Raw genomic sequence first — 24,963 nt, 5'->3', positions numbered from 1 at the left:
ATTACAGAGCCTTTTTTTTCCTTTAAAAAGGTTTTATTTATTCATGAGAGACACAGAGAGAGAGAGGCAGAGACACAGGCAGAGGGAGAAGCAGGCGCCATGCAGGGAGCCCGATGTGGGACTTGATACCAGGACCCCAGGGTCACGCCCTGAACTGAAGGCAGGCGCTAAACCGCTGAGCCACCCAGGTGACCCTGTTATTTTAAAGACAACAACAACAACAAAAATAAATAAATAAATAAAAAAAGACAACAAAATAGAGGTTGAAGAAAACATACCTTTTTTTTTTTTTTTTTTGGTTCAGGATCACATAGTCAAAAAGCAGCAAATCTGGGGACTGGGCCAACGGCCACCCCTCTCCGTCCTGGATACGTGGATGTCACCCCCCGGGGCTGCTTCCCCCCTTGACTCCTCTCAGCTCTGTCAGCAGGAGTGAGTGTGAACGGTCATGTGCCGTGGCCCTCGCTGGGCAGCGGGGACGAGGCCACTGCTCTCACCAGGGTCATGCCCCCCGGGGCGAACCCGCGAGCCTCGGACCCACGGACCCAGCTTGGGTCCACGTCTCCCGACGGCAGCATTTCTGCCTCTGTCCCGCTGAGATGGTTCCTTCTTCTTCGGGGGATATGGGAAGATGACAACATCTGAAAGCAGCCACCACTGTCTCGGGCACAGGGCAGACGCGTAAAAACTAATTGGGTGGATTTTTTAAGAGTCACTTGTATAAAAATGACCATGGGAGAGGCCGTCGAAGCCCCGTCAAGCGGCCTCCTCTGCACCAGGGTTTGGGTCCCGGCCGCCTCCCTAGGCCCGGGCCCCCGGCAGCGGCGGGCCTCCCATCCACACGTGGCCAGAGGACCGGAGTTTTCAGACTTCGCTCAGCAGAGGACCCAGCGGGTGGGGAGTCGGGGGAAAGGCAGGCAAGGTGACCCGACTTTCTGTCCCGACCCGTTTTCTCCTTGGCACACGTGGGCTTCGTCTACAGGGCGCGCAGAGCTCTTCTGTGGGCAGCTTGGTCTCTGTCCACTTAGCGGGGCTCCAGACCCTTTCCCAGGAATAGTCCGTGAAGATGGGCGGGAACCCAGACAACACCCTCATCGTCCCCCCAGCGGGGAGCCAGCGGTAGTGTCGGGCTCCCAGCTGGCGGCCCCGCGACACTGCTGCTCCCGGCGGGGCTGCGGCCCAGGCCACGCCAGGCCAGCTGCACCCACCTGCTCCGCCCACGCTCACCGCCGCCCGTTGGGGTCCTGCCTGCCGGCTCCCATCTTCCGTGGTCCCACCCCTCCTCTGAGACACTGCCCCCCGCCCCCAGCTCTACATGGTCTTCCTCCCCCCGCGTCGTGCTGTCTCCCCCGGTCAGGAGTTTGCATCGGACCCTGTTGGTTTGTTTTTCTCCTTCTCCTTTGTGGTGTTTCCCACCCACCCACCCCCGTTAGATTGGAATGGAATGAAAACCCTGTCCCCCTTGCCCCTCCCTCCACAGCTGTGAAGCCCGGTTACCCAGACCACGTCCTCCCGAGTGGCCGTTGGCAGCCCGTGTGACCCATCATCTGACAGCTTCGTTCACGGGGTTTACTGTCGCTGTGGCCGGATGTCTGGCCGACCCGCCAGCTGGTTCCCACTGTGGCCCGGGAGCTGAGCGGCGATAACAGAGGTCGTCAGTGTTGATTCAGAGCAGTTCCGACCCTGATGGTGACCCTCTTCACCGCCGCCCTCACCTCCTTGTTGCGAAGGGTATAGATGATGGGGTTGAGGAAGGGGGTCAGAAAGGTGTACACCAAGGCGATACACTTATCTGTGCCCTCGGCTTGACTCCCGGGCAGCCCCACGTAGACAACAAAGGCAGAGCCAAAGAACAGGGCCACCACGGTCACGTGCGAAGCGCAGGTGGAGAAGGCCTTGGCCCGGCTGGCGGCCGAGGGCAGCTTCAGCACCGCCCTCAGGACACCCCCGTACAGTCCTAAAATCAGCACAAAGTTGCAGCCCGTGGCCACACCGATCACCGCCCCGTGCACTCGAGCGTGCCAGGCCGTGTCCACACACGCCAACCTCATCAGGGGGGCCAGGTCACAAAAGTAGTGGGCCACCTGCTTCCGGCAGAAGGGCAGGGCGGCCGTGAGGCCGGCTGGCACCAGGGCCGCCGAGAAGCCGGCCACCCAAGCGGCCCCCGCCAGCCCCAGCTGCGCCTTCCTGCTCATGAGCGCGGGGTAGTGCAGCGGGCGGCAGATGGCCAGGTGGCGGTCCAGAGCCATGACGGCCAGCAGGGAGCACTCCGTCATGCCCAGGGAGTGCACGGCGTACAGCTGGAGGAAGCAGCCGGCCGCCGGGATGGGGGGGCGCCCGCGGAGCCAGGTGAGCAGCAGCGTGGGCACCGTGGCGCTGACGTACCAGACCTCCAGGAAGGAGAGCACGCCGAGGAAGAAGTACATGGGCGTGGACAGGCCCGCATCCGCCTGCACCAGCACAATGATGAACGAGTTCGAGGCCAGTGTGAGGACATACACGCCCAGGGTAGCCAGGAAGGCGAGCGGCCGCACGGGCCCGGGGGCCCCGAACCCCGTGAGAACGAAGGTCTGCGGCCACGTGCGGTTCAGCCGATCCATGAGCCCTCGGAGCCGCTCCAGGATCTCCTTCTCTTTGGAAAACTGTCCTCGTGCCAACGAAGTGTGGGCACCTGGTGGGAACGGAGTTTCTCTAGCCGATGCCCTCCCTTCGCCGCAGAGGAGCCGCCCTCCTGAAGGCAGAAGTGGTCCGTCCCCCGTTACCGGATCTGCTGTTGACAGAGCTGGACCTCGAGACCAAGGTCCCTGACCCCACTGCAACTTTTTTCTAATTTATTGTATTGGGTTCTGGAGAGTCAGGGACCTGGATTTTGTCCCTGTTCCACCGTCAGGAAATAGGACATATAGGAACGATCTTTCCTCTATCCTTCCTGTACCTTCCAATGATGCAAAGACCAGCCAAATTGGGCTGTGGAAAAGACAGAGGTCATCCCCCATATGTGACTGTCAGGGACTCTTCCTGGAAGCCCCGCTGGAGCTTATAGACCGTGCCTACAAGCGCCGGAGGAAGAGGTGGGGAATGACGGAAATGCAGACGCTCTGACAACAGTCCCTGGCATCTCCGTTGCACGGTACCCGATGGGTGCTCGCTCCCTCAGCAGACACACCATGTCTTTTGAAAGATGATCCCCACCGGAGAAATGCACCGGGAATTCCCATGGAGGAAAACCCTGCGGTCAGAAGTCCAAGCAAGAAGTCCTGTGGTATAAAGAAGAGGCTTCTCTGAATCAGGGATCTGGCTTTGGCCCTGCTGCGTCATTGGCCTGCAATGCACACTGAGCTAAGCCTCTTCTCCTCCCCCTCAACTTCTTCTCTAAAATAAATTTTTAAAAGAAGTTTTGAACAGATGTTTCCTAAGACTCTTACAACACAGAAAGGTCATGGTTCCCTAGAGTCACTGAAAATGTATTTGGGGTGAAGGTGGAGATAGGTGATCTACACTAAGGTCCCCAGAGTTCTCCTCCCACACCCTACACCCTAATGGGCCTCCTCCAGGAAGGGTCGACACCCTCCCCGGGTCCTCTGCTTCCCTACGCTCACCTGTGCCACCCACTCCGTGCCCATTACCTGACTGTTGGGATGACAGTGACACTCACAGCAACCTCCTCAGCATCCTTGCCACCCCCCAGACTCTCCCCTACTTATACCTCATGTTCCCGCACACGCTCGCCTCCCTTGGGCTCTGTGCTGGGTGCTCCCCGGGGTTGCTGAGTGTGACTAGGTCTCCCCCAGGGGTTCCTCTGAGGCAGGCAGTTGAGCACAGGGAAGCAAAGCACGTATGTTCTGTTGTTCAAGTGACTTTTCTCAACCCTGCAACCCTGATCCTTGGGCTCTGGAGTCCAGCCTCGGGGCTGTAGCCGCCTGTGGGTGACTACAAGCTTTTGCAAGTTCCACATAGCTTTCTCTGGAGAGACACAGCCCATCTCACATAATCTTGTGCACACATGGACAGTAACAGAAGGGAGTGTTGTCTTTCTAAAACATTGCCAGTGTAAGATGAGTCAATCAGCTTCATTTCCTCCAAAGACAAGGACTGGATGACCCAAGAAGACCAAACCAAGTTTGCCCATGACTAGCTTTGCCATGTTTTGAGAAAGGTCAGCAGCCCTGATATACTTCTTTGGCCCCCTTCATGTCCATGATGACCACCATTGCCACCACTGATGGCCCATGTCCACTATCACCCATTCACTGATTCTCTCATCAGTGCATATCTGCTATGTGCCAAGTGCTATCAGACCACCAGCACCACCAGCACCAGCACCACCAGCACCACCACCAGTAGCACTACCAGCACCACCACCACCACCAGCACCAGCACCACCACCACCACCGCCATCACTGCTTATGCTACCACCACCATCACTAGCACACAGATATCCTGATCCAGCTCCCTGACATCCCTCTCAGTTTATGACCACTGGAATCATCTTCAGAAAGGCCCTGCAGTCAGCGTACGAACCCTGACCTCAACTGGGTACCATACATGTGCATGCACTGGATAGATATAAAGGCCATAAGAGTAATAGACTAAAAACATTAATCCATTGGAGAATAATAGATCTGCGTCATCGGTAGGTGCAACCACAGTTTACCATTTAGGAATCAGAGACACAGGACAAGATGGTAGCAAAGCTGAGTTGGCCAGCAAGACATTAACGATGAAAGATTTGCACATAGACCACATAAACTTAGAACAAACCATCTCATCTCTTCAAGTCAATCTAGAAAATCTTCCTGAGAGAGCTAGAGTAGTTTAAAAGGTTTTGAGAATTTAACTTTAGAAAATAATGTAGCCAAGGGAATCAGGAGAATCTCTACTCGAGTAAAAGGTTCTCAGATGCTTGGGCAATTAGAGGTTCTCATTCAGTCGTTTCTAGCCTTCAGCCTATACTTGGCATCACCTGAACACCTGACCTCCCTCCAGGTTGGATATTTGCAACCATCATTTGACAAAATTGCTGCCTTCCCCACAGTCCCAAACACCAAAACACCCCCAATTTTCAGTCTCAGTTATGGATTTGTGAGATTCTTTTTTTTTTTTAATATTTTATTTATTTATTTAGGATAGTCACAGAATGAGAGAGAGAGAGGCAGAGACACAGGCAGAGGGAGAAGCAGGCTCCATGCACCGGGAGCCCGACGTGGGATTCGATCCCGGGTCTCCAGGATCGCGCCCTGGGCCAAAGGCAGACGCCAAACCGCTGCGCCACCCAGGGATCCCGATTTGTGAGATTCTGAGACAGATCTCCCCCTCGCTTTATAGTGCCCGATTGCATATCACCCGGCTCTGCAGTAAGAGTATATCATAATGACTGTGTGTTTGCCTGCAGAAAAGCAATCAACGGGACACACACATGTATTTATAAGAAGTTAATACACAAACCCAGATCAATGCAATAATTAGTGCTAAAGATTTGGCGGTATTTATGAATAAGGACTGGGGTGTTCAAGTTAAAAGTGGCAAGAAGAAAGAAAATAAAAATTGGAGCATTTTAAGTGTAGGCTTTGCTTGGCTGGGGAAGACATTTATTTATCTTCTTCACGTCACCCTCCACCACAGGGCGTGCTCACTAATATTTATTCTGTATTAGACACAGAGCAAGAGCAAGAGGTACCTTTCGATGCCTCCATCAAATACTTACAAGCAGCAAGAGAGAACAAGGTAGTGTTGAAAACAATTGTATACGTGATTTCTTTCATTTTTGTTCATCCAAATATTCTGTTTTATGGAGATAGTTACATACGATATTGTTCTTTAAAGGAAAAAAAAGTGATCCAAAGGATAGAAAAATTATTATCAAAAGCAGCTTAAATAGTATGAGGAGGGGGAAAAGCACAATGATTCTGTTACTCATTAATTAAATATATTTATTTTTAAAATTTTTCTACGCTATTAAGGAATGTATGAGATGTAGAAAACATCATCTCTTTCTTCAAGATGCTTAATTTGGAGTGAGGGAGACAGACCCCAAAATAGGCATTTATAAAACAACAGAGACACTTAAGTGTATGAAGAAATATTCAACCTGACTCATAATAAGATTCACAGAAATTTAAATACATTGAGGTGCTTTCCTCACCTTCGGATTGACAAGGATCCAGTAGTCTAAAAACACCCTTTGTTGGCAAGACTGCGGGGAACCAGTCTCACGCGTTGCTCGTGGGAGTAGAGAACAGCGTGATACATTTGGAGGAAAATCTAGCAAGACTTAGGTGGGCTACGCACTCGCTTGTGCACAGCAATCCCGCTTCCAGCCTCTGTCTCTCAGAGATCTCTGCTATCTGAACTGATGTGTGCCCCGAGTTCTTCCGTAATTCCATTTGTAACGGCAAGACTGGAAGCGACCCATGACCCTTCCCATAAGGGACTGGATAAACTAAACGCACAATGGAACACCGTGGAGCCAGTTATCAACAGGCCATTTCTACAGCGATGTGGAATATTCTGGAGATCTCCAGAGCACATATGAGAATACTCTACATTTACTTGTTTTTGCATAAAGAAACACTTTTGCAGGGTTGTAGGAAGCACTTGGGAAAGTTGTTTCCTTTCGTGGGGATGAGGGCTGGCAAGGACAGAAAGGGGCAGATGGACACGGGTTGGAGAAATGCTCTGCTGCATATGCAATTTAAAGTGTTTTTAAGAAATTTTTGATGATGTAGGTATATTATCTATCAAGAAAAATATTTTTTAAACCCATGTTAATATAGTGACGTGATGCGATCCTACCCTGGTTTGCCCAAGCGAGTTTGGTCAATGCCTATTTCCCAAGGATAATTATTAGTAGTGCCCTGCTTCATTCTTAAAAATATCTGGGTTTGGGGATCCCTGGGTGGCTCAGCGGTTTAGCACCACCTTCGGCCCAGGGTGTGATCCTGGAGACCCAGGATCGAGACCTGCATCAGGCTCCCTGCATGGAGCCTGCTTCTCCCTCTGCCTGTGCCTGTGCCTCTCTCTCTCTCTCTTTCTCTCTCTCTCTCTCTCTCTCTCTGTCTCTCATGAATGAATAAATAAAATCTTAAAAAAATATGGGTTTATTTAATGGATAAACTGTTTAAGCATCTGGGTGATAGAATGTTAGCTTTAATACCACTGCAGAGTTTGTGGTCTGAATATGTGTGTCTTTGTACATATGCATACCATTCTCTAGCTTTTTCCGGGAAGACCATGTGGACATCAGGTTATCACTTCAGAAAGAGAGAAATAAGTCAAAATAAAGTATATATATATATCTATATATGTTAGTGTGTGTAGGTGAGTATATATATATATATAATACATAGATATATAGGATATGGCATACAGAAATAATCATATATACGTGTATATAAGTATGTAAATAGCACATACAGTCTATAGAAATAGGTACACATGTGTCCTATAGATAGAAATAGGTATACATAAACGGCATGTAGAAATAAATGTATTACTTATTTCTCTCCTCCGAGAGTAATAGCACTGATGTGAATGTAGAAGAAGGAAGGAACCAAAGAGCTGGCCCTGCGTCAAAGACCCAGTGAGTCACATGGATGCGTCGTTTCCAACTTCTTTCTGCATCACAGCAAAAGGGGACAAAGTGGCATTTGTAAAACGCAGTGAGGTGAGCAGAAAGCCTGCTTGCTGAGCAGAGCCGCTGCCCAGGGCACGGGGGTCCTGGGGCTGTGCACTGCTGCTCAAGGGGAGCCATGCAGGGAGGGGAGCCAGGGGCTGGCCTCCTGTGTGCACCTGGTGGGGCAGTCTGAACAGAGAGACCTCAAAAAGCCCGGGGGTAAGAGAGAGGGTGAGCCTGGAGCACTGCACTGAGGTGGAGGAGACAAATGACTGGGTGGGGAGAAGGGGACCTCGTCACGTCATCCTCACTCTGTCTTCAGGAAGTCCAATCATCCCTTCCTTCCTTCCTTTCTCACTCACCCGTCCATGGCCGGACATGCGGCTCCACAGCAGGGGTCATGGTGGGACACGTGCTGCCCTGACTTGTTGGTGTGCAGACGTCCCCACAGCAGCACCCAGGGCCCTTTGGTCACCGCACGGTGCTGAGCCATCGCTGGAGATGCTTTGGGCCTGCCCCCGGGACGGTGCCCCCAGGATGGTGTCCCATGGGTGCCCCCCAGGACGAGATGCTGAGAGAGCACAGTGCAGGAGAACGGAAGGATGGACAAGAGGCCCAAGACCCCAAAGCTGTGCATTAGGGCTGAGTGGCGATTTTGCAAGCGCACAGAGAAACACACATGAGGTTCCCGGGTGATTTTGGAAACCGAGATCCAGAGGAGAGCACTTGATTTGGAGTCTTAGCAATTCCACTGACCCACACGTGACGGCAGCGGGAGGTCCGCAGCCACCCGGGCTCTAGGAGAGGAGTTCCCACCGCAGAACCCTACACGGCAAATCTGAAGTGACCACCATCTCTTACGCTGTGTTTACCTGTCTACGTGCTTCCCGAATACAAAGTCATTTAACCCTCACAAGAACGACTTAGACACGATGCCACTGGGGGCCTCCTTTGCCAGATGCGGTGGAGAGCCTCGTCCAAGGTCACGGCGCAGGAAGGGGGTCGAGATGATGATTGATGGAGTCAGGGACCCGGGCTTCGGAGGCCCTTCTGTAGCCACTACCTGGCCCTGCTCCGGGACAGTAAGACGGCCCTACTGTTACGGAAGAGCCCTCGCCGTCAGGAACACTCCGCGTGAGGCCCCCGCGAGCGTGGCTTCCTTTAACCCTTAGAGAACGGTGTGGGGGGATCGTTCTGTATTTCTATTAAACGACGAGAAAAATGGATGTTTGGAGAGAGGTTATGTTGGGCCAACACCTCCCCCTCTCTGCTCTGGATATGTGGACCTTTCCTCCTGGGCCCACTTCGGGCCCTGCTTTCTTTAATTTTTTTAAATTTTATTTAAATTCAACTTGCCAACATATAGCATATCACCCAGTGCTCATCCCACCAAGTGCACCCCTCAGAGCCCGTCATCCAGTCACCCCAAACCCCTGCCCACCTCCCCTTCCACTACCCTTTGTTCATTTCCCAGACTTAGGAGTCTCTCATGTTCTGTCTCCCTCCCTGATATTTCCCACTCATTTTCTCTCCTTTCCCCTTTATTCCCTTTCCCTATTTCTTATATTCCCCGTATGAGTGAGACGATATAATAACTGTCCTTCTCTGATTGACTTATTCACTCAGCATCATACCCTCCAGGTCCATCCACCTTGAAGCAAATGGGGGGTATTTGTCGTTTCTAATGGCTGAGGAATATCCCACTGTATCCATAGACCACAGCTTCTCTATCTATTATCTGTCCATGGACACCGAGGCTCCTTCCACAGTGTGGCTATTGTGGACATGGCTGCTGTGAACATCGGGGTGCAGGTGTCCCGGCGTTTCACTGCATCCGTATCTTTGGGGTGAATCCCCAGCAATGCAATTGCTGGGTCGTAGGGCAGCTCTATTTGTACCCCTTTGGGGAACCTCCGCACATTTTTCCAGAGTGGCCCCGCTTTCTCTGAGATGTGTTGCAGTCACAGAATCCAAGCTCTGGAAGCAGGAGGGAGTGTGCACAGCCCCACGCGGCAGCTCTGGCTGGGCAGAGCGAGTGAGGCCGCGGGAGTGGATCAGGACCTGGGCTTTGGTCTATGTCTCTTCACAGCAGCTCCAGGAATCTTTGGGATTTTTTTTTTTTTTTTTTTTGGTCATTTGAACAGAAAAACAATTCTCTGAGGATGGTGACCTGTCTCTGCCATGTTCCAGTCCCGTCTTTGTCATCATCGAGCTGTGTATCCTCAGCAGGAGACTGTGACCCCCCTGGCCCTCGGCTCATTGGTCTGAAAAGTAAAAACAAACTGAACTATATGATCTCGATGGAGGGACTTGCTGGAAGCCAGGGGAGAAAAGAGGGTGTAGAGAGTGGCCAGGGCTTCCAGTCCCCGCTTCTACTTTCTATTTGAGTCTGTTTTTTTTAAAGATTTTATTTATTTATTCATGATAGACATAGAGAGAGAGAGGCAGAGACACAGGCAGAGGGAGAAGCAGGCTCCGTGCAGGGAACCCAACGTGGGACTCGATACCCGGTCCCCAGGATTGCTCCCTGGACCAAAGGCAGGCGCCAAACCACTGAGCCACCCAGGGATCCCCCCTTGAGTCTGTTTTCTACCTTGTACATACCTGCTTCAGGTGTTATGGTTCTAAAGCTATTTATTTGAAAATATGGGATCAGATGGTTTCCTGAGTTTCTTGACTGATCCTTCAAGAGAGTCTGCTTCCTGCTGGGCGAGGCTGCAGTTGCTGAACGGATGAGGGAGGAAGAAGCATCCTGGTCCCCAGCTGCCCGCGCACCTGCAGCAGACACAGACCCGCGTGCACGCTCCGCAGGTGATAGGATGAGCGCCCTCCTCAGGACAAACAAGAGCCTGGCCTCGGGTGTCTGGATTGGGGTCCAGGGCCCAAGGGCTGGATGGTGGCCTGACTTATTTATAAACTCACTCCTGGCAGGGGAGCCCCGGGGAGCGGGAACGGGCAGGTCTGAGCTTCGACAGGCCGACGACTCTTTTCTATGTCTAATGGAAACTGGGCGCACTGACACGCTGCAGGTGAGTCTCCTGGCAGGTGCAGAAGGTAGGACCAGGGCGATGATGGGCCCTAGCGCTTTCTGAACCCATCGCCCTGTTGTGTGTCCCACTTACATGCCTTCTTCTCCGGTGATTCCAGACTGGCCCTGATCAAGGAGCCCATCTGCTCACCTGCCTGTATTGGTCCCTAACCTAGAATGTCCTCCTCCCCACCTCACCTGGCCACCAACACTAGGTCCACCCGTTCCCTAGACTGGTCGTGGAACACTCTGAGCCTCAGTTTCCTTACGTATGAGCTCATACACCCACTTCCCTGGGCCTTCAAATAGCATCTCTGTCATTGCTACCGATGTGTTGGTGGTAGATGTATAAGCATTGAATAAAATTACTGATGGTTGGTCTTGAGCGGGCCGAAAGGTCAGTCAGCTTTGTTTTTTGTTTTGTTTTAAAGATTTTATTTATTTATTCATGAGAGACACCACAGAGAGAGAGGCAGAGGGAGAAGCAGGCTTCTTGCAGGGAGCCCAATGCGGGACTCGATCCCGGGACCCTGAGGTCACGCCCTGGGCCGGAGGCAGAGGCTCAACGGCCGAGCCACCCAGGAGCTCCCAGATCAGGCAACTTTGTCATTTCAACTGAGCTTCCTGAACAAGGGCTAACCCACCCTCCATCTGCGAGGTCTCCATTCTGGGGAGGCTCCCAGGGCCTCAGACCTCCCCCTCCTGGATGGGGGGTCAACAGGTGCCCTGTCTGACCTTGCTCAGTGCAGAGGCTCCTGAGATGGGGGGCAGGGGGCCCAGAGTTGTGCCCGCAGGTGGGGCCTGAGGGAATGCTCGGGGCCGGGGAGGGGCCGGACAGCACCTGAGGCCTAGAGGAGGCCAAGGGGAGGGCCTCGCTCAGCTACAAGGTGCTACCGTGGTGGGGGCTCTGCGGCACTGGGCCCGGAGACTCTGCTGCCCCCCAGCAGCAGGACGCTGAGCCCCAACCCTGAGCAGCTGTCTGGGCCGAGCCTTACTGTCCCTGGCTTCTCCGCTGGTCTCAGGCAGTGGCGCTGAATTCCGGGTCCCTAACCAAGCCAGCGGTCGCCTCTGCTGCCCTGGGCCAAGCAGGGGAGCCTCGGGGAGCCTCGGGCCCACGGGGGCACTGCTCCCACCCCGCAAAGCCTGTCCCAGCACCCGGATCCCTGGACGGCCAGACCCACCCGGCCAAGGAATCCCTGCACCAAGCTTTTCTCCCTGGCGAGCGAGCGAGCGAGTGAGTGGCTCAGGGGACAAGCAAGGCGCTAACAAGTTTGCTAATAAGAAGGCAAACAAGCTGCTTAATTGAGCTGCAGGCGGCCGAGGTGAGGCCCGGTGCTGCTCCCAGGGGCCTCCCAGAGGCCTCAGGAGGCACAGCCTCAATGGTGCTAATTAGCAACGTGTTTTTTTTTTTTTTTTTTCCAGAGGCCTTCTCCCGCTGAGTCGTGCAGCAGACACTTGGAGAGCCTCAGGCCTCTCCCTGCCGCCTTCATTTAATACTAATTGGGAACACGGGGCTGCAGAGCAGGATGTGGAAAGCAGCTGTAGCACAAGGCGCCTCTGAGAGTCCTCCACCCCCAGGCCTGGGTCGCACCAGGGTCCCCGGCCTGCCCGAGCCACGTGCAAGAGCCTGTCCCCTGTGCTCCCCTGTGCTCACGGGCAGCTCTATCCACCCGCGGGCCACGGCGACAGGCCTGAGCCTGCACTGACTCATGGCCCCAGACTCACTCACACCCTTTCCCCGGCCCCCTGTTTTGTAGCACATGAAATATGGAGATGGATTTTATCAATTACGTGGTTTCTTTGAACCCCAATTTTATGAGCCACATACACAATACATTTTTCATTCTGATGCCCAGGAAAACAGCATCAGGAATCAACAGTAGGTTGACTTATGCTTAAAAAAAAAATAAAAGTCTCTTAAGGGAAGGAAGTGAAAGAGAAAGAGGGATAGTCAAAGATGTGCCCCGCCCCGCCAAGAGGGGTGCACGCCATCTGAGTCCAAACACAGGAAAGTATTGCCACATGATTTACTCTTTTAGATCAGTTTTTAAATTCTCATTTCCTTTTGTAAAAAAAAAAAAGTCACCATTTCCTTCTAGAAAAAAAATCCAGTGGTTCTGATCAGCTGCCTGTCAGCATCCCCCTGCTTGTTTGTGCACCCACCTACCCGTGCACACGCGGCTCCGTGCCTCCCGCTGGCAGGGGCCAGTAACCACATGGAAGCACACGCCGTCGGAAAAACCTGGAATTTGAATTCCACTCCCACAAGTTAGCAGTTATGGGGTGTAGTGCAGTTTAGCTAGACCCTTTTCCAGAATGTCACAAAGTTGAAATTAGTCAGCTGGGAGCCTTTTCAGATTTGCTTCTTCCACTTAATAACATGCAGTTGAGGTACCTCCATGTCTTTTCATGGCTTGACGGCTCATCTCCTTTCAGCACTGAGTAATGGGCTGAGTCTATGGATGATGTTGGTTTGGATTCAGGCAGCTTTCTTCCTTTCTGTAGACGGCCTCTGAACATTTGCCTACATTAGCTTTGGGGGAGCCTCATCCTTCTGGAAGATCAGGTGGTGGTTTGTCACAATAGTGTCTCCTGTGGGGTGCCTGGAAAGCTCCACGGCTGAGCCTCTGCCTTCAGTTCAGGGCATGACCCCGGGCCCTGGGATGGAGTCCCGCCTTGGGCTCCCTGCAGGGAGCCTGCTTCTCCCTCTGCCTTGTCTCTGCCTCTCATGAATAAATAAAAATCTTTAAAAAACCCAAAACAACCCAATACCGTCTCCTGACTTATGCCATTTGTTTGACGTCTCAGGTTTGACGCTACTCCAGAAATGCAACCACTGCGTCACAAAACAAAACAAAACAAAACAAAACAAACAAACAAAAAACCCTACAGCACAAAGGGTTTATCAGGCCCCCTAATCTTCAAGATGCTCAGTGCTCTTCCAGACTTTTCAAGGCTTCAATACTGTCATAATAGGAGTTCTCTACCCGTTCGTATTTACCCATGATTCTCGCAGAAAGCGTGCATGACCATGACTTTAATCACTGAGGCAATGCAGCCTAGTCAAAAGGCAGTAGGGCCAAACTCCTTTGATTTGTTCGAGTAAGGACTTGTATTCATAATGATCTTCTATCTCTGTGAAGCTTCAGGTTTGCCAATTATTAAAAATTGGGTGGGGGATTCCTGAGTGGCGCAGTGGTTTAGCGCCTGCCTTTGGCCCCAGGGCATGATCCTGGGGACCCAGGATCAAGTCCCACGTCGGGCTCCCTATGTGGAGCCTGCTTCTCCCTCTGCCTGTGTCTCTGCCTCTCTCTCTGTGCTTCTCTCATAAATAAATAAATAAATAAATAAATAAATAAATAAATAAATAAATAAATCTTTAAAAAAAGAAATTAAAAATTGGGTGCATGCTTAGGGACCATTTAAACCAAAGCAATGAAAAAAAAAAAAAAAACCAAAGCAATGTCATAGAAGGCCCACGCCCATCCCAGAAGATGCAGTCAAGTGCTCATAGAAAGAGAGGCCTCTCCCAACCTCTCCTGCCACTGCCGGTCCTTGAACAGGTGCACAGGGGGATGCAGCCAGGGGGCACCCCACGCCCGCGTGATATGCTAAGCCTCATTCAAGGGCCTATAGGTTTCTAATAACCCACATTAGAAAAAAAATTCCAAAGTTCAAACTCCCTTCAGCTACTGATGCTTGAAGTCAAAAGCAAAAAGCAAAGAGGGATTATGTAACTATTGTTTCTCCTTGTGCAAGATTACTATTTATAGACAGCAAACTTCAGTGTCTGGAGCTGCTGAAATAGAGACCAACAAGTCGGAGAGGTGGAGCCTCAAAACCGCCCCTGAATACGTGACCCCGTTGTCCTCAGATGTTGGCATGGTGTGAGATGAACGCCAGCAGCCAGGTCTTTAAGTGACTCTGCCCAGGGCCCTTTCTCCCTTGTGATATTTCAGAAAACATCATTTTCTCCACCCGTCATAAGATTATAATATCCTGAAGTAGACTTTACAGAGCTTTTCTGTCATTTTTTTTTTCATTCAGAGAAGGCAGTGCCCCTGCGTCTCTGAGGACCGCCACAGAGGACGTCTCCAGGGAGGTGCGATGTGTGAGACTTTCTCCAGGAGAGCCCCGGGCCCCCAGTGGGGAACAGCACAGTCACATAATTAATGGGACTGTCGGGGAACAGGGCTGTATCAACAGTACGCAGAAAAGTGAAAGCTGGTTCTGATCCTCCCTCCATCTAGGTGGAAAATAGACATCTTTCCTTCTACCACACTGAGGCCCGAACAAAGGGCAACATTTTTCGACAACTGCAAATCGAACATTAATTCCCAGAAGTCTCCTGGCATTCATGGGCAATTAGGGGAAAGCTTCGTTTTTGTCCACGGGAGGATGAACAGGAAACTTGGTGGCGGCTGTTGGGCAAGACAGCAGTGGGAGAAAACCATCATGAGCTAATATTAAGCAAAAGATAAATGGGGACATGGACCTGTGTTATGCGTCTTAATACTAAGGCAATTATCCCAATTATGCACCAGGAAATCATGTCTCACTTCCACAAACACGGTTGCACCAAAATGTGGCTTCTTTACTTTTTCATGAGTCTGTTTAATTTTATTTTGAGTTTCATTCTATGACAAGGACGAGAGGCACTACCTCCACGCTTTTTGGGATGGCTGCTCCTTTACTCTGAGACAACGTACATTGGTGCCAAAGGGTGAGGAAAAATCTCAAATACATCTAGCTTTGGGATATATGTTGACGATGTATGGCCTGGTACACGATGAATATCTTTTAATTATTTCATGTGTGCTTGAGAAGAGTCCATAAATGTGGGATTCAGCAGCCTGTAAGTTAGATAAAGGTTCTTAAGCTTGTTAATTGTGTTGGCCAAATCTGAATCTAAATCTTAACTGTTTTGTACTTTGTCCTTCCAGGAATGGAGAGATGGTAAAGTCTCCAACTCTGATGGTGATTTTGTCAATTTCTGTCATCGTCTTGATTTCAACCATATATTTTCATATATAGTTTGCCTATCTATACAAGTATTTATATACTATGTGTGTATATGAAAATAAAGAAAACAAATTTACTGTACGCTGCCCTACTGAGTCATGTAAAGTGATAACAAATTATATACGTATCTATTTTATTATTATTATCTATTTATTATTTATTATTATTATCTATTAATATCTATTTATGTACATAAGTACATAATTTAACTTCTATTTTCTTGGGGGTTGAATATTTTGTCATCACGTGGTGAAACTCCGTCTGTACTGACAATTTCTTTCTAGAACTTTATGATAAGCTACACTGTTAAACTGGCTTTCTTCAAGTTAAGGTTTGAATAATATAACTTTCCAAGTTTTTGTTAAGTGACTTAATGCCTTATGTGCATCTTCTCAAGGTTGTATAGCTGGATTTATTTTTAATCCAAATTGAAGACACTTATCTCTGAGCTGGTGAGTTTGGTCCATTTATATACACATTTTATGAGTATGTTTTAATTAGATTCTGACATCTTAGTTCATTTCAGTCTGCTTTCTTTTTCTCCCTTCTTGCCAAATTTCTTTAACATTTTTTTATCTATCTTCTCCTTAAAGACAAAGGCCGTAGCAAACTCTCCTACCTCTGGCTCCTACTGTCCAGTTACCATGTGGATGTACTTCTCTTTGGTTTCTTCTCTTTGGTTCTGGCTTATTTGTAAGGCTGCAGATGAAGGTGTTCATTCTCTTTTACTTCCTTCCTTGTTGGCCCCCAACGCTTCTTGGCCTTATTCTTTCCTGTTGAATAGTTTTTGCCGAAGGGTTGTTGAGCCTTTGTGTTGCCCCACCTCTGAAGCTTTGAATCTGAGATTAATTTTAATTGGGGAAAAACATGTAAAATGTACCCTCTTCACCAGTGTTAAGTAGACCGTTCAGTAGTGTTGTGTGCGTTTACACGGTTGTGTGACTCTGCTGCAGACCTCTTTTCATCTTGCAAAACTGAAACTCTGTCCCCGATGAACAAGTTCCCCATCCTCCTTCCCCCAGCTTCTAGAAAACACCAGAAACACTGCTTTCTGTCTCAGTGATTTGAAGACTCTTGATGCCTCATACAAGTACAATCATGTAGTCTTTGGTCTTTTTGTGACCATCTTCCGTCACTTAGCATAGTGCCCTCAAAGTTTATCCATGTTGATCAGGTGACAAAATTTCCTTTATTTTTCTTTTTGCTATGAATGATCACATTTATTTATGTACTTATTTTAATTCAGGTATAGTTAACGTACATTAGTTTCAGATGTGCAATAAAAAACAGACTCAAATACAAAGAACAAACTGGTGGTTGCCAGAGGGGCGATGGGAAGGGAACGGGTGAAATAGGGGGTGGGGATTAAGAATGTGCTTTGTGATGAGAATTTCCTTCCTTTTTAAGGTGGAATAATACTCCATTGTATTATATAACACATTTTATTTATCCACTCACCCATTAATGGACACTTGTATTGCTTTCATGTTCCAGTGGTTGTGAATGCTGCTGTAACAAACATGGGTGTGTAGATGTTTCTTTCAGTTTCTGCTTTTGCTTCTTTGTGCCTATATGCCTAGAAATAAAATTCCTGGATCATAATAATTCTTTTTTTAAAATTTTTTGAGGGTTCATATTGTTTGCATAACCATTGCACTATTTTACATTTCCAGCCACTGCACAAGCTTTGTGACTTCTCTCCATCCTGACTGATTCTTGCTATTTTCTCTCTGGTAGCAGCCATCCTAGTGAATGTGCTATGGTATCTCACTGTGCTTTATTTCAATTTCCATAATGATAATTCTGTAATGAGCATTGATTATTATTGAGCATTTTCTCCTATGCTTATTGTTCATTTGTATAGTACTAAAATAAGTCTACTCAAGTTCTTTGCTCATTGTAATATCAGATTGTTTTTCACTGAGTTATAGGAGCTTTCATATATTCTAGACATTAATCCCTTAGCAGATATACAATTTGAAAACATTTTCTGTCATTCCAAAGGAAAAGGTTTCCTTTTCTCTCTGTTGATTGTGTAAGTTTGATGCACAGAAGGTTTTCATTTTGATGTGGACAGAGTTATGTGTTTTTCTTTTGTTAACTGTGCATTGGGTGTCACATTGAAGAAACCATTGCCAACTCCAAGGTCAGAAGCCTTTCCCTGATGTTTTCTGACAGTTTTATCATTTTAGCTCTTATGTTTAGATTTAATTTATTTGAGTTAACTTCTGTATATGGCATAAGTCCAATTTCATTCATTTGCATATTAATATCCTGACTGCCCAACACTATTTTTGACAAAAATAAAAATAAAAAGGAAACAGATTCACGAATGCTGAGAACAACTGAGGGTTGCTGGAGGGGGATGAGTGAAACAGGTGAAGAGGATTAACTGGCACAAACTTCCAAGTATAAAGTAAATAAGTCTACTCAGCACTAGGAATATAGCCAATAATACTGTAATAATTGTGTGTGGTGACAGTCGGTAACTACATGAGTGGTGAGCACTGCATAATGTATACAATTGTTGAATCACTATGTTGCACACCTGAAACTAAGAAAACATTGCACGCCAATGATCCTTCAATTTAAAAAGTATGACTTAAAAAAATCATTTGACCTTACCATAGGTGGTAAGGGTTTATTTCTGTGCTCTGGTTTTCCATCTGGTTTTCCATTTCCATTCCATGTCTGTCTTTATGCCAGTCCTGCACTGTTTTTTTTTTTTTTAATTTTTTATTTATTTATGATAGTCACACACACACACAGAGAGAGAGAGAGAGAGAGAGAGGCAGAGACACAGGCAGAGGGAGAAGCAGGCTCCATGCACCGGAAGCCCATCGTGGGATTCGATCCCGGGTCTCCAGGATCGTGCCCTGGGCCAAAGGCAGGCGCCAAACCGCTGCGCCACCCAGGGATCCCAGTCCTGCACTGTTTTGATTGAAATTAGAAATGTGAGACCTCCAAATCTGCTCTTCCTTTTCAAGATTGTTTGGACTATTTGGAAGCTTTGGATATTTCATATGAATTTTAGCATGATTTTTTTCTGTATCTGAAAAGAAATGCCATTGGGATTCTGATAAGGATTGCACTGAACCTATAGATCACTATGGGTACCACTGATACTTTAACGTAATAGGTCTTCCAGTCCATGAATACAGGATGACTTCCCATGTGTCTGTGTCTTCTTTTATTCCTTTTAATCATGTTTTGTAGTTTTCAATGTACAAGTCTTTCACCTTGGTTAAGTTTTTTCCTAAGTATTTCATATTTTTGAAGCCATTATAAATGAAATTGCTTCTTAATTTCCTTTCTGGACTGTATTTTGTTAGTGTATAAAAGTGAAACTGATTTTTGTGTGTTGATTTCTTTTCATCCACAACTTGGCTGAATTAATTAGTCTAATGGTGCAGTCTTTAGAGTTTTCTGCATATAAGTTCATATTATTTTGAGTTGATTTTTGTGCATGGTATGAGGTAGGGGGTTCAATGTCATTTTTTGTATGTAGCTATCCAGTCTCCCCAACACCATTTGTTGAAGAGATTGTGATTTATTTGTTGTGTATCTTTGGCACCTTTGTCAAAGACAGTTGCCTATACATTCATGGGTTTATTTCGGGGCTTTCTATTCTGTTCCATCAGTCTATATGTTTGTCTTTATACCAGTTGAAGTAAAGAACCATCCCTCTGAATCAATTAACTGCTTTTAATAGTGATATTGCTAAGGTTGAGAATTCCATTTCAATAAGAGATTCAGTAGAATTGGCCCAGCATGTAGACATTTTTTTTTTAATTTCTAAAATTTATTTCAATTCAACTATACTTAACATACAGTGTTATATTAGTTTCAGGTGTACAATATAATGATTCAACAATTCTTTACATTACTCAGAGCTCATCATGATAAGTGTACTTTTACTATCCTCTGCCTTCTCACTCATCCCCCCACCTGCCTCCTCTTCTGGAACCCATCAGTTTGTTCTCTGTATTTAGGAGCCTGTTTTGTTTGCTTGTTGGTCTCTTTTTTGTTGTTTGTTTTTATATCTGAGCTGTAAGTTAGGTTGCTTTTTAAATAAAAATTCCATCTTCTATTCTTCTGTTTCCTAGGAATACTACAGTTTGCATATAACATCCAAAAAGTAAACAACATTTTATAAAGTTTACTTATTTTATTTTTCTGTATTTTCTAAGAATATTACATTTTCCACCTCACACATTTATAACACAAACAAATAAAACTTCCTTTTTCAAAGGGCATTGTCCACCGAAGTGGCAGATATGGTCCCTTTAATCCAGGAGTGAGTCGGGTCAGGTGGCGGATTTGTGCACAGGGAGCCACGCAGGGTGGGGCGTCCTGGACCTCACCAACATGGGGGTCTGAATCCTGACTGTGGCTTCCAGAGGACAAGGCCTCACTGGGGTCCGCCTCAGGTTAGGCAGGTTGGTCCCACGGCCGATGTGAAGATCAGTGAGTGCTGTCCCTTGGGGAAAGGTTTATTTGGTCCAGAAGAAAAACCTCCTTTCTGCTATTATATCCCTCTGAAGGGGAGTGTTCCTGTCCTTGGTTTCTCTGGAGGAAGCACCATTGGTGCTTGGATTGGATTTATACAGATGGAGCCAATATTTTCCAGAAGCCTCCCTATCCCTAGCTGCTGTGAAATATCTAGTCCCAGCCCCCTATCTGAAGGTACAGCACATTATTACCTCTTCAGCTGTATTTTCCTATTCTCGTATTTTTTTTCCTATTCTCATATTTTAGATGTGTGGACTCCAGACCCACGTGAACCAAGGAGGGACACGCAAGGAGCAAAAAGTTATGAGATAGTGAATGAAATCTACTCTAAGTGACAGTAAATATCACCTAAGGAAATGAAATGGCTGAGATATGACATCAAAGTACAAGCAGCAAAAGCAAAAACCAGTAAGTGGGACTACATCAAATAAAAACTTCTACACAGCAAAAGAAACAACTGATGTAATGAAAAAGCAACCTCGGGAATCAGAGGAAATATTTTCAAGCCATATATCTGATGAGGGATTAACTCCCACAACTCAATAGCAAAACAAAAACAAAACCCCACAATAGAAAATCTGATTAACAAATGGGCAGTTGAACTAATCGACATTTTTCCAAGGAAGACATATCAAGCCAACAGGTATATGAAAAGATGCTCAATATCACCCATCATCAGGGAACTGCAAATCAAAACTACAGTGAGACATCACCTCACACCTGTTAGAATGACTATTATCAAAAATATAAGAGATAACCAATTAACCAATGCTGGCAAGGGTGTAGGAAAAAAAGAACCCTCGTGCACTGTTGATGTCAATGCAAACTGGTGCAGCCACTGTGGAAAAAAGCCTGGAGGTTCATCATAAAACTAAAAATGGAATTCCTATATGATCCAGCAATATGACTTTTAGGTAGACATCCAAAAGTAATAACAGGGTATCGAAGAGATATACGTGTACCTTCATGTTTATTGTAGCATTAGTCACAATAGCTAAGATATGGAAATAACCTACGTGTCCATCAGTGGCTGTATGGAAAAAGAAAATGTGGCATATATACACAATGGAATATTAATCAGCCATGGGAAAGAAGGAAATGTTCCTATCTGCAGCAAGGTTGGATCTAAAGGGCATTATGCTAAGTGAAATAATTCAGACGGAGGAAGACAAATACTGTACGATCTCACTTATATGTAGAATCCAAAAGAAAAGCTGAACTCATTGAAACAGAGTACGTGTTGCTTACCAGAAGTTGGGGCACAGGGTGTGCAGGAAATGAGAAGGTGTTGGTCAAAGCATAGAAACTGCCAGGTGTAAAGTGAGTAGGTTCTGGGGATGCAATGCACAGCATGTGATTACAGTTAATAATCATGTATCACATACTTGAGAGAGTAGACCTCGGATGTCCTCAGCACAAGAAAGGAATGACAATTATGTGATATGAAGGAGGCGTTAGCAAAGGCTAAAGTGTCGATCATTTTGCAACACGTAAGTATATCAGATCAACACACGCGTCTTAAACGAATGCATACGATATATGTCAATTATATCTCAATAAAGCTAAAAAACAATAGAGGTACAAGAGAGCAAGCAGTGCTGGGGACATTGCAGATGGCTTCAGTAGAGATATAAACCCTTGCCATCCAGCTTGACACCAGAAAGACTGAATCCTGGGGAAGAAGGCCCAAGCACCAGAGTAGGGACTGTTATAAAACACACTAACAAAGCCCTAAACCAATCCCTGACAGGAGTCTGAGGTTGAGTCATGACAAATACATGAAACTAGGGAGACAGCTTGGGATTTACACACATCCACCTTAACAAAGCCTAAGCCAAGCTCTGACATGAGAGACGGTTGCTTAGAAACATGACAAAAAGAGAAGCTTGGGAAATATCGTGGCCAATTTATTGGAAATTCATAATAACTCAAGAAAAGCATCAAATTAAATTTCCAATTATAAAGCAAAACCCAGTAGCATTAGTGCAGTATAAGATAAATCAACAATCACAGATATTTAAAAGCTCTGATGTAGGAATTGATAGGACGAGACGAAAATCACCAGAAAAGAAACGGAAAAATTCTAAAAAAAAAAAAAAGAAAAAAAAAAAGAAACTGAAAAATTGTAGGCCTACATTCAACCAATATGATCTAATTTTCATATAAAGAACATCGTAAAAACAACCAACTACTACATATTCTCTTCAGGTGTACGTGGAATGCTCACCAAAGTGAGATATATGCAGGGACTTACAGTGAGTCTCCGTAAAACTCACCTCTGGGATCTTAGCGTATATTTAATGACCACCACTGGACTAAATTAGAAATCAACAATATGATATCCAGGACATTTTCAACTTGCTTGAAACTATGTGACACTTTTTTTAAAAAAAGATTTTATTTATTTATATATGAGAAACACAGAGAGAGAGAGAGGCAGAGACACAGGCAGAGGGAGAAGCAGGCTCCACGCAGGGAGCCCGACGTGGGACTCGATCCCAGGTCTCCAGGATCAGGCCCTGGGCTGAAGGCGGCACTAAACCGCTGAGCCCCCCGGGGATCCCCTATGTGACACATTTTAAAATAAGCCATAACTTAATACATGCCAAAGATGATTAGGGACAATAAAATCTACACCATACAACGTAGGCAACAAAGCAAAAGTAGTGCTGACAGGAAAAAAAAAATTGTTACTGTTAAGTGTTTTAATTTGAAAGAAGAGAGTCCTAATACAATTGATATAAATGCATGTCTTAGGACATTAGAAAAAAAGGAGCAAAGCGAACAATTAATAGTATATAGAAATAATGACGCCGTAAGCAGAAGTCAACACACAAATTTGACTTTGCTACGAAACACAGGTAAACAGACAAAACAGAAGAGTCAACAGCAAAGAGATGAACAGTAAAATAGACCAGAAAAGATCAAGAAAATTAATATAGCCAAGCATTGGTTCTTATAAGATATTAATTCAGGTGGCTGACAATGTGGTAAATGTGTAAATGAAGACGGTGGCTGAGGCTCACTCAGTAGTAGGTTCTGTTCTGGTCCTTCAGGAAGCGCCAGAGGCGGGGACTTGTGGCTGGACGATACCCAGCATGCCGTCCCCTCCCGTGTTCTTCTCTGAGACTGTAGGGCTCGCTACGGGATCTCGATCCCAAGGTCCAGCACGGAATTTTTAAGGACCTGCCTGTTACTTCTTGGTGCAGCTGCACTTCTATCTTCTCTCACTCCTCCCCTTAGGACCTCTCCTCTCAGGGACACATACTTAAGGCATCAACCCGGTGGTGGACTCTTGACTGAGGATCTCAAGTGACCCTCTCAAGTAGAACTAGGAGATAGGATTTGAGATGACAGGAGGTCACACAGATATCCCAGATCCCAGATATCCCCACCACCACCACCAACAGCACCAGTATTGAGTTCTCTGGTTTCCCAGTTGGCTGATACCATGACAGCAATGAGGCCTTGCAAATTCTGGAACACTGATCTTTTTGATGTAGTTTTGGAATGTAGGTGAGGTGTGGTGGGGTGAGGTCCAGAGCTGACAGTTAAAAAAAGAATTATTGAGACATCTTTGGTGCAAAATGGAGGTTCTATGAAAGCCCCAGGACAGGTCCCGTGGGCACAGAGAGCTGACCCCGGGTTGAGAGGGAGGCTGATTACGTTCTTGGGAGTTGGGGGAGGTAAGGAAAAGGGAGGCTTCAAAGGGATTTTCATATGGTAAAGAGGACCTACAGCCCCTGGAGGCCTTGTTATTGTCACGTTAAGGTCGTTTTTCCCTCTAGCAAGGCCTCAACATTAAGACAGTTGGTCGAACTAGGGGTGGTGGAAGGGGAGGAGGGCGGGAGGGAGGAGACTGGGTGACGGGCACTGAGGGGGGCACTTGATGGGATGAGCACTGGGTGTTATGCTATATGTTGGAAAATTGAACACCAATAAAAAATAAATTTATTAAAAAAAAAAGACAGTTGGTCACACCAGTACCCTCCTTAATACCTTAATCCATCCGGCCATTCACCAACCATCTCCCTCTATCAACCCGCAGTTCTCGGTCATTAAAGAGCCTGTTATGGCTTGTTTCCCTCTTTCATTGTTTTCTTTCCCTCTTCCCATACATTCATAGGTTTCCTTTCTTCAATTCCACATACGACTCCTATTAACACATAGTTAAAATGAGCACTGGGGTTGTATACAAGTGAGGAATCCCCGAATTCTACCCAAGAAACCAATATTAAACTGTATGTTCACTAACTAAAATTTAAATTAAAAAAATAAATCCATGTGGGTTAACATATGATGAGTTAACTAAATCTGCTTTAAGCAAAATAAGTATTATAAACCCTAAAATTTGTATTATTGTACGGATTAAAACATATAACCCACATGAAAAAAAAAAAAAAAAGACAGTTGGGAGCTGCTCGAAGGAACGTGACCCTCTGCCCCTTCAAGTCTCTGCCCCTGGGCTACAGGTGACCGGGACATTTAATTGTATCTACATTTCCTTCTGGAAGCAAGGTTATTGATAAAAATGCTTTTAATTCTTGTAAATTACTAAGGTGTTGGTAAACGGAGGGAGATGCACGTCTCGCAGGACCGTGATCTCCGTAAGGTATCTTTAGGGCAGCCAGGAGTGCCCGAGGACCTCAGGCAGGTCCCACCTGGGGCATCAGGGTTTCGGGCTGTCCGCTTGGTGCCTTGTCCTCTGCTCACCTTCTGCTCCCTCATCGTTGTAGTAGGTTGAGGTCCTGGTGAATCCCTGCGTGTCTCTACAATGGCCCAAGTCACC

The 24,963-nt window shown here is 46.9% G+C and overlaps 1 protein-coding gene across 3 annotated transcripts in view; it reads right to left on the bottom strand.

Moving 5' to 3' along the window:
* Positions 1-1,454: 1,454 nt before the first annotated feature.
* LOC112642948 (olfactory receptor 6N2-like) overlaps positions 1,455-24,963 on the bottom strand; it is a 25,396-nt gene continuing 1,887 nt past the window's right edge. For 2 of the 3 annotated variants that reach the window (XR_003125511.3, XR_003125510.3), the window contains one exon: positions 22,554-23,505. Coding sequence is in view for 1 of the 3 variants with exons in the window: in XM_025420701.3 (XP_025276486.3) it covers positions 1,656-2,600 (945 nt within the window). In the remaining 2 variants the exon portion in view is untranslated. Of the gene's footprint in view, positions 3,258-22,553; positions 23,506-24,963 lie in introns of those variants that run through there. The other variant, XM_025420701.3, reaches the window with a different exon arrangement.

This window comes from Canis lupus, chromosome 38, assembly GCF_003254725.2.
Source record: "Canis lupus dingo isolate Sandy chromosome 38, ASM325472v2, whole genome shotgun sequence".
Lineage (NCBI taxonomy): Eukaryota > Metazoa > Chordata > Mammalia > Carnivora > Canidae > Canis > Canis lupus.
This window is presented reverse-complemented; position numbering and strand designations above follow the sequence as displayed.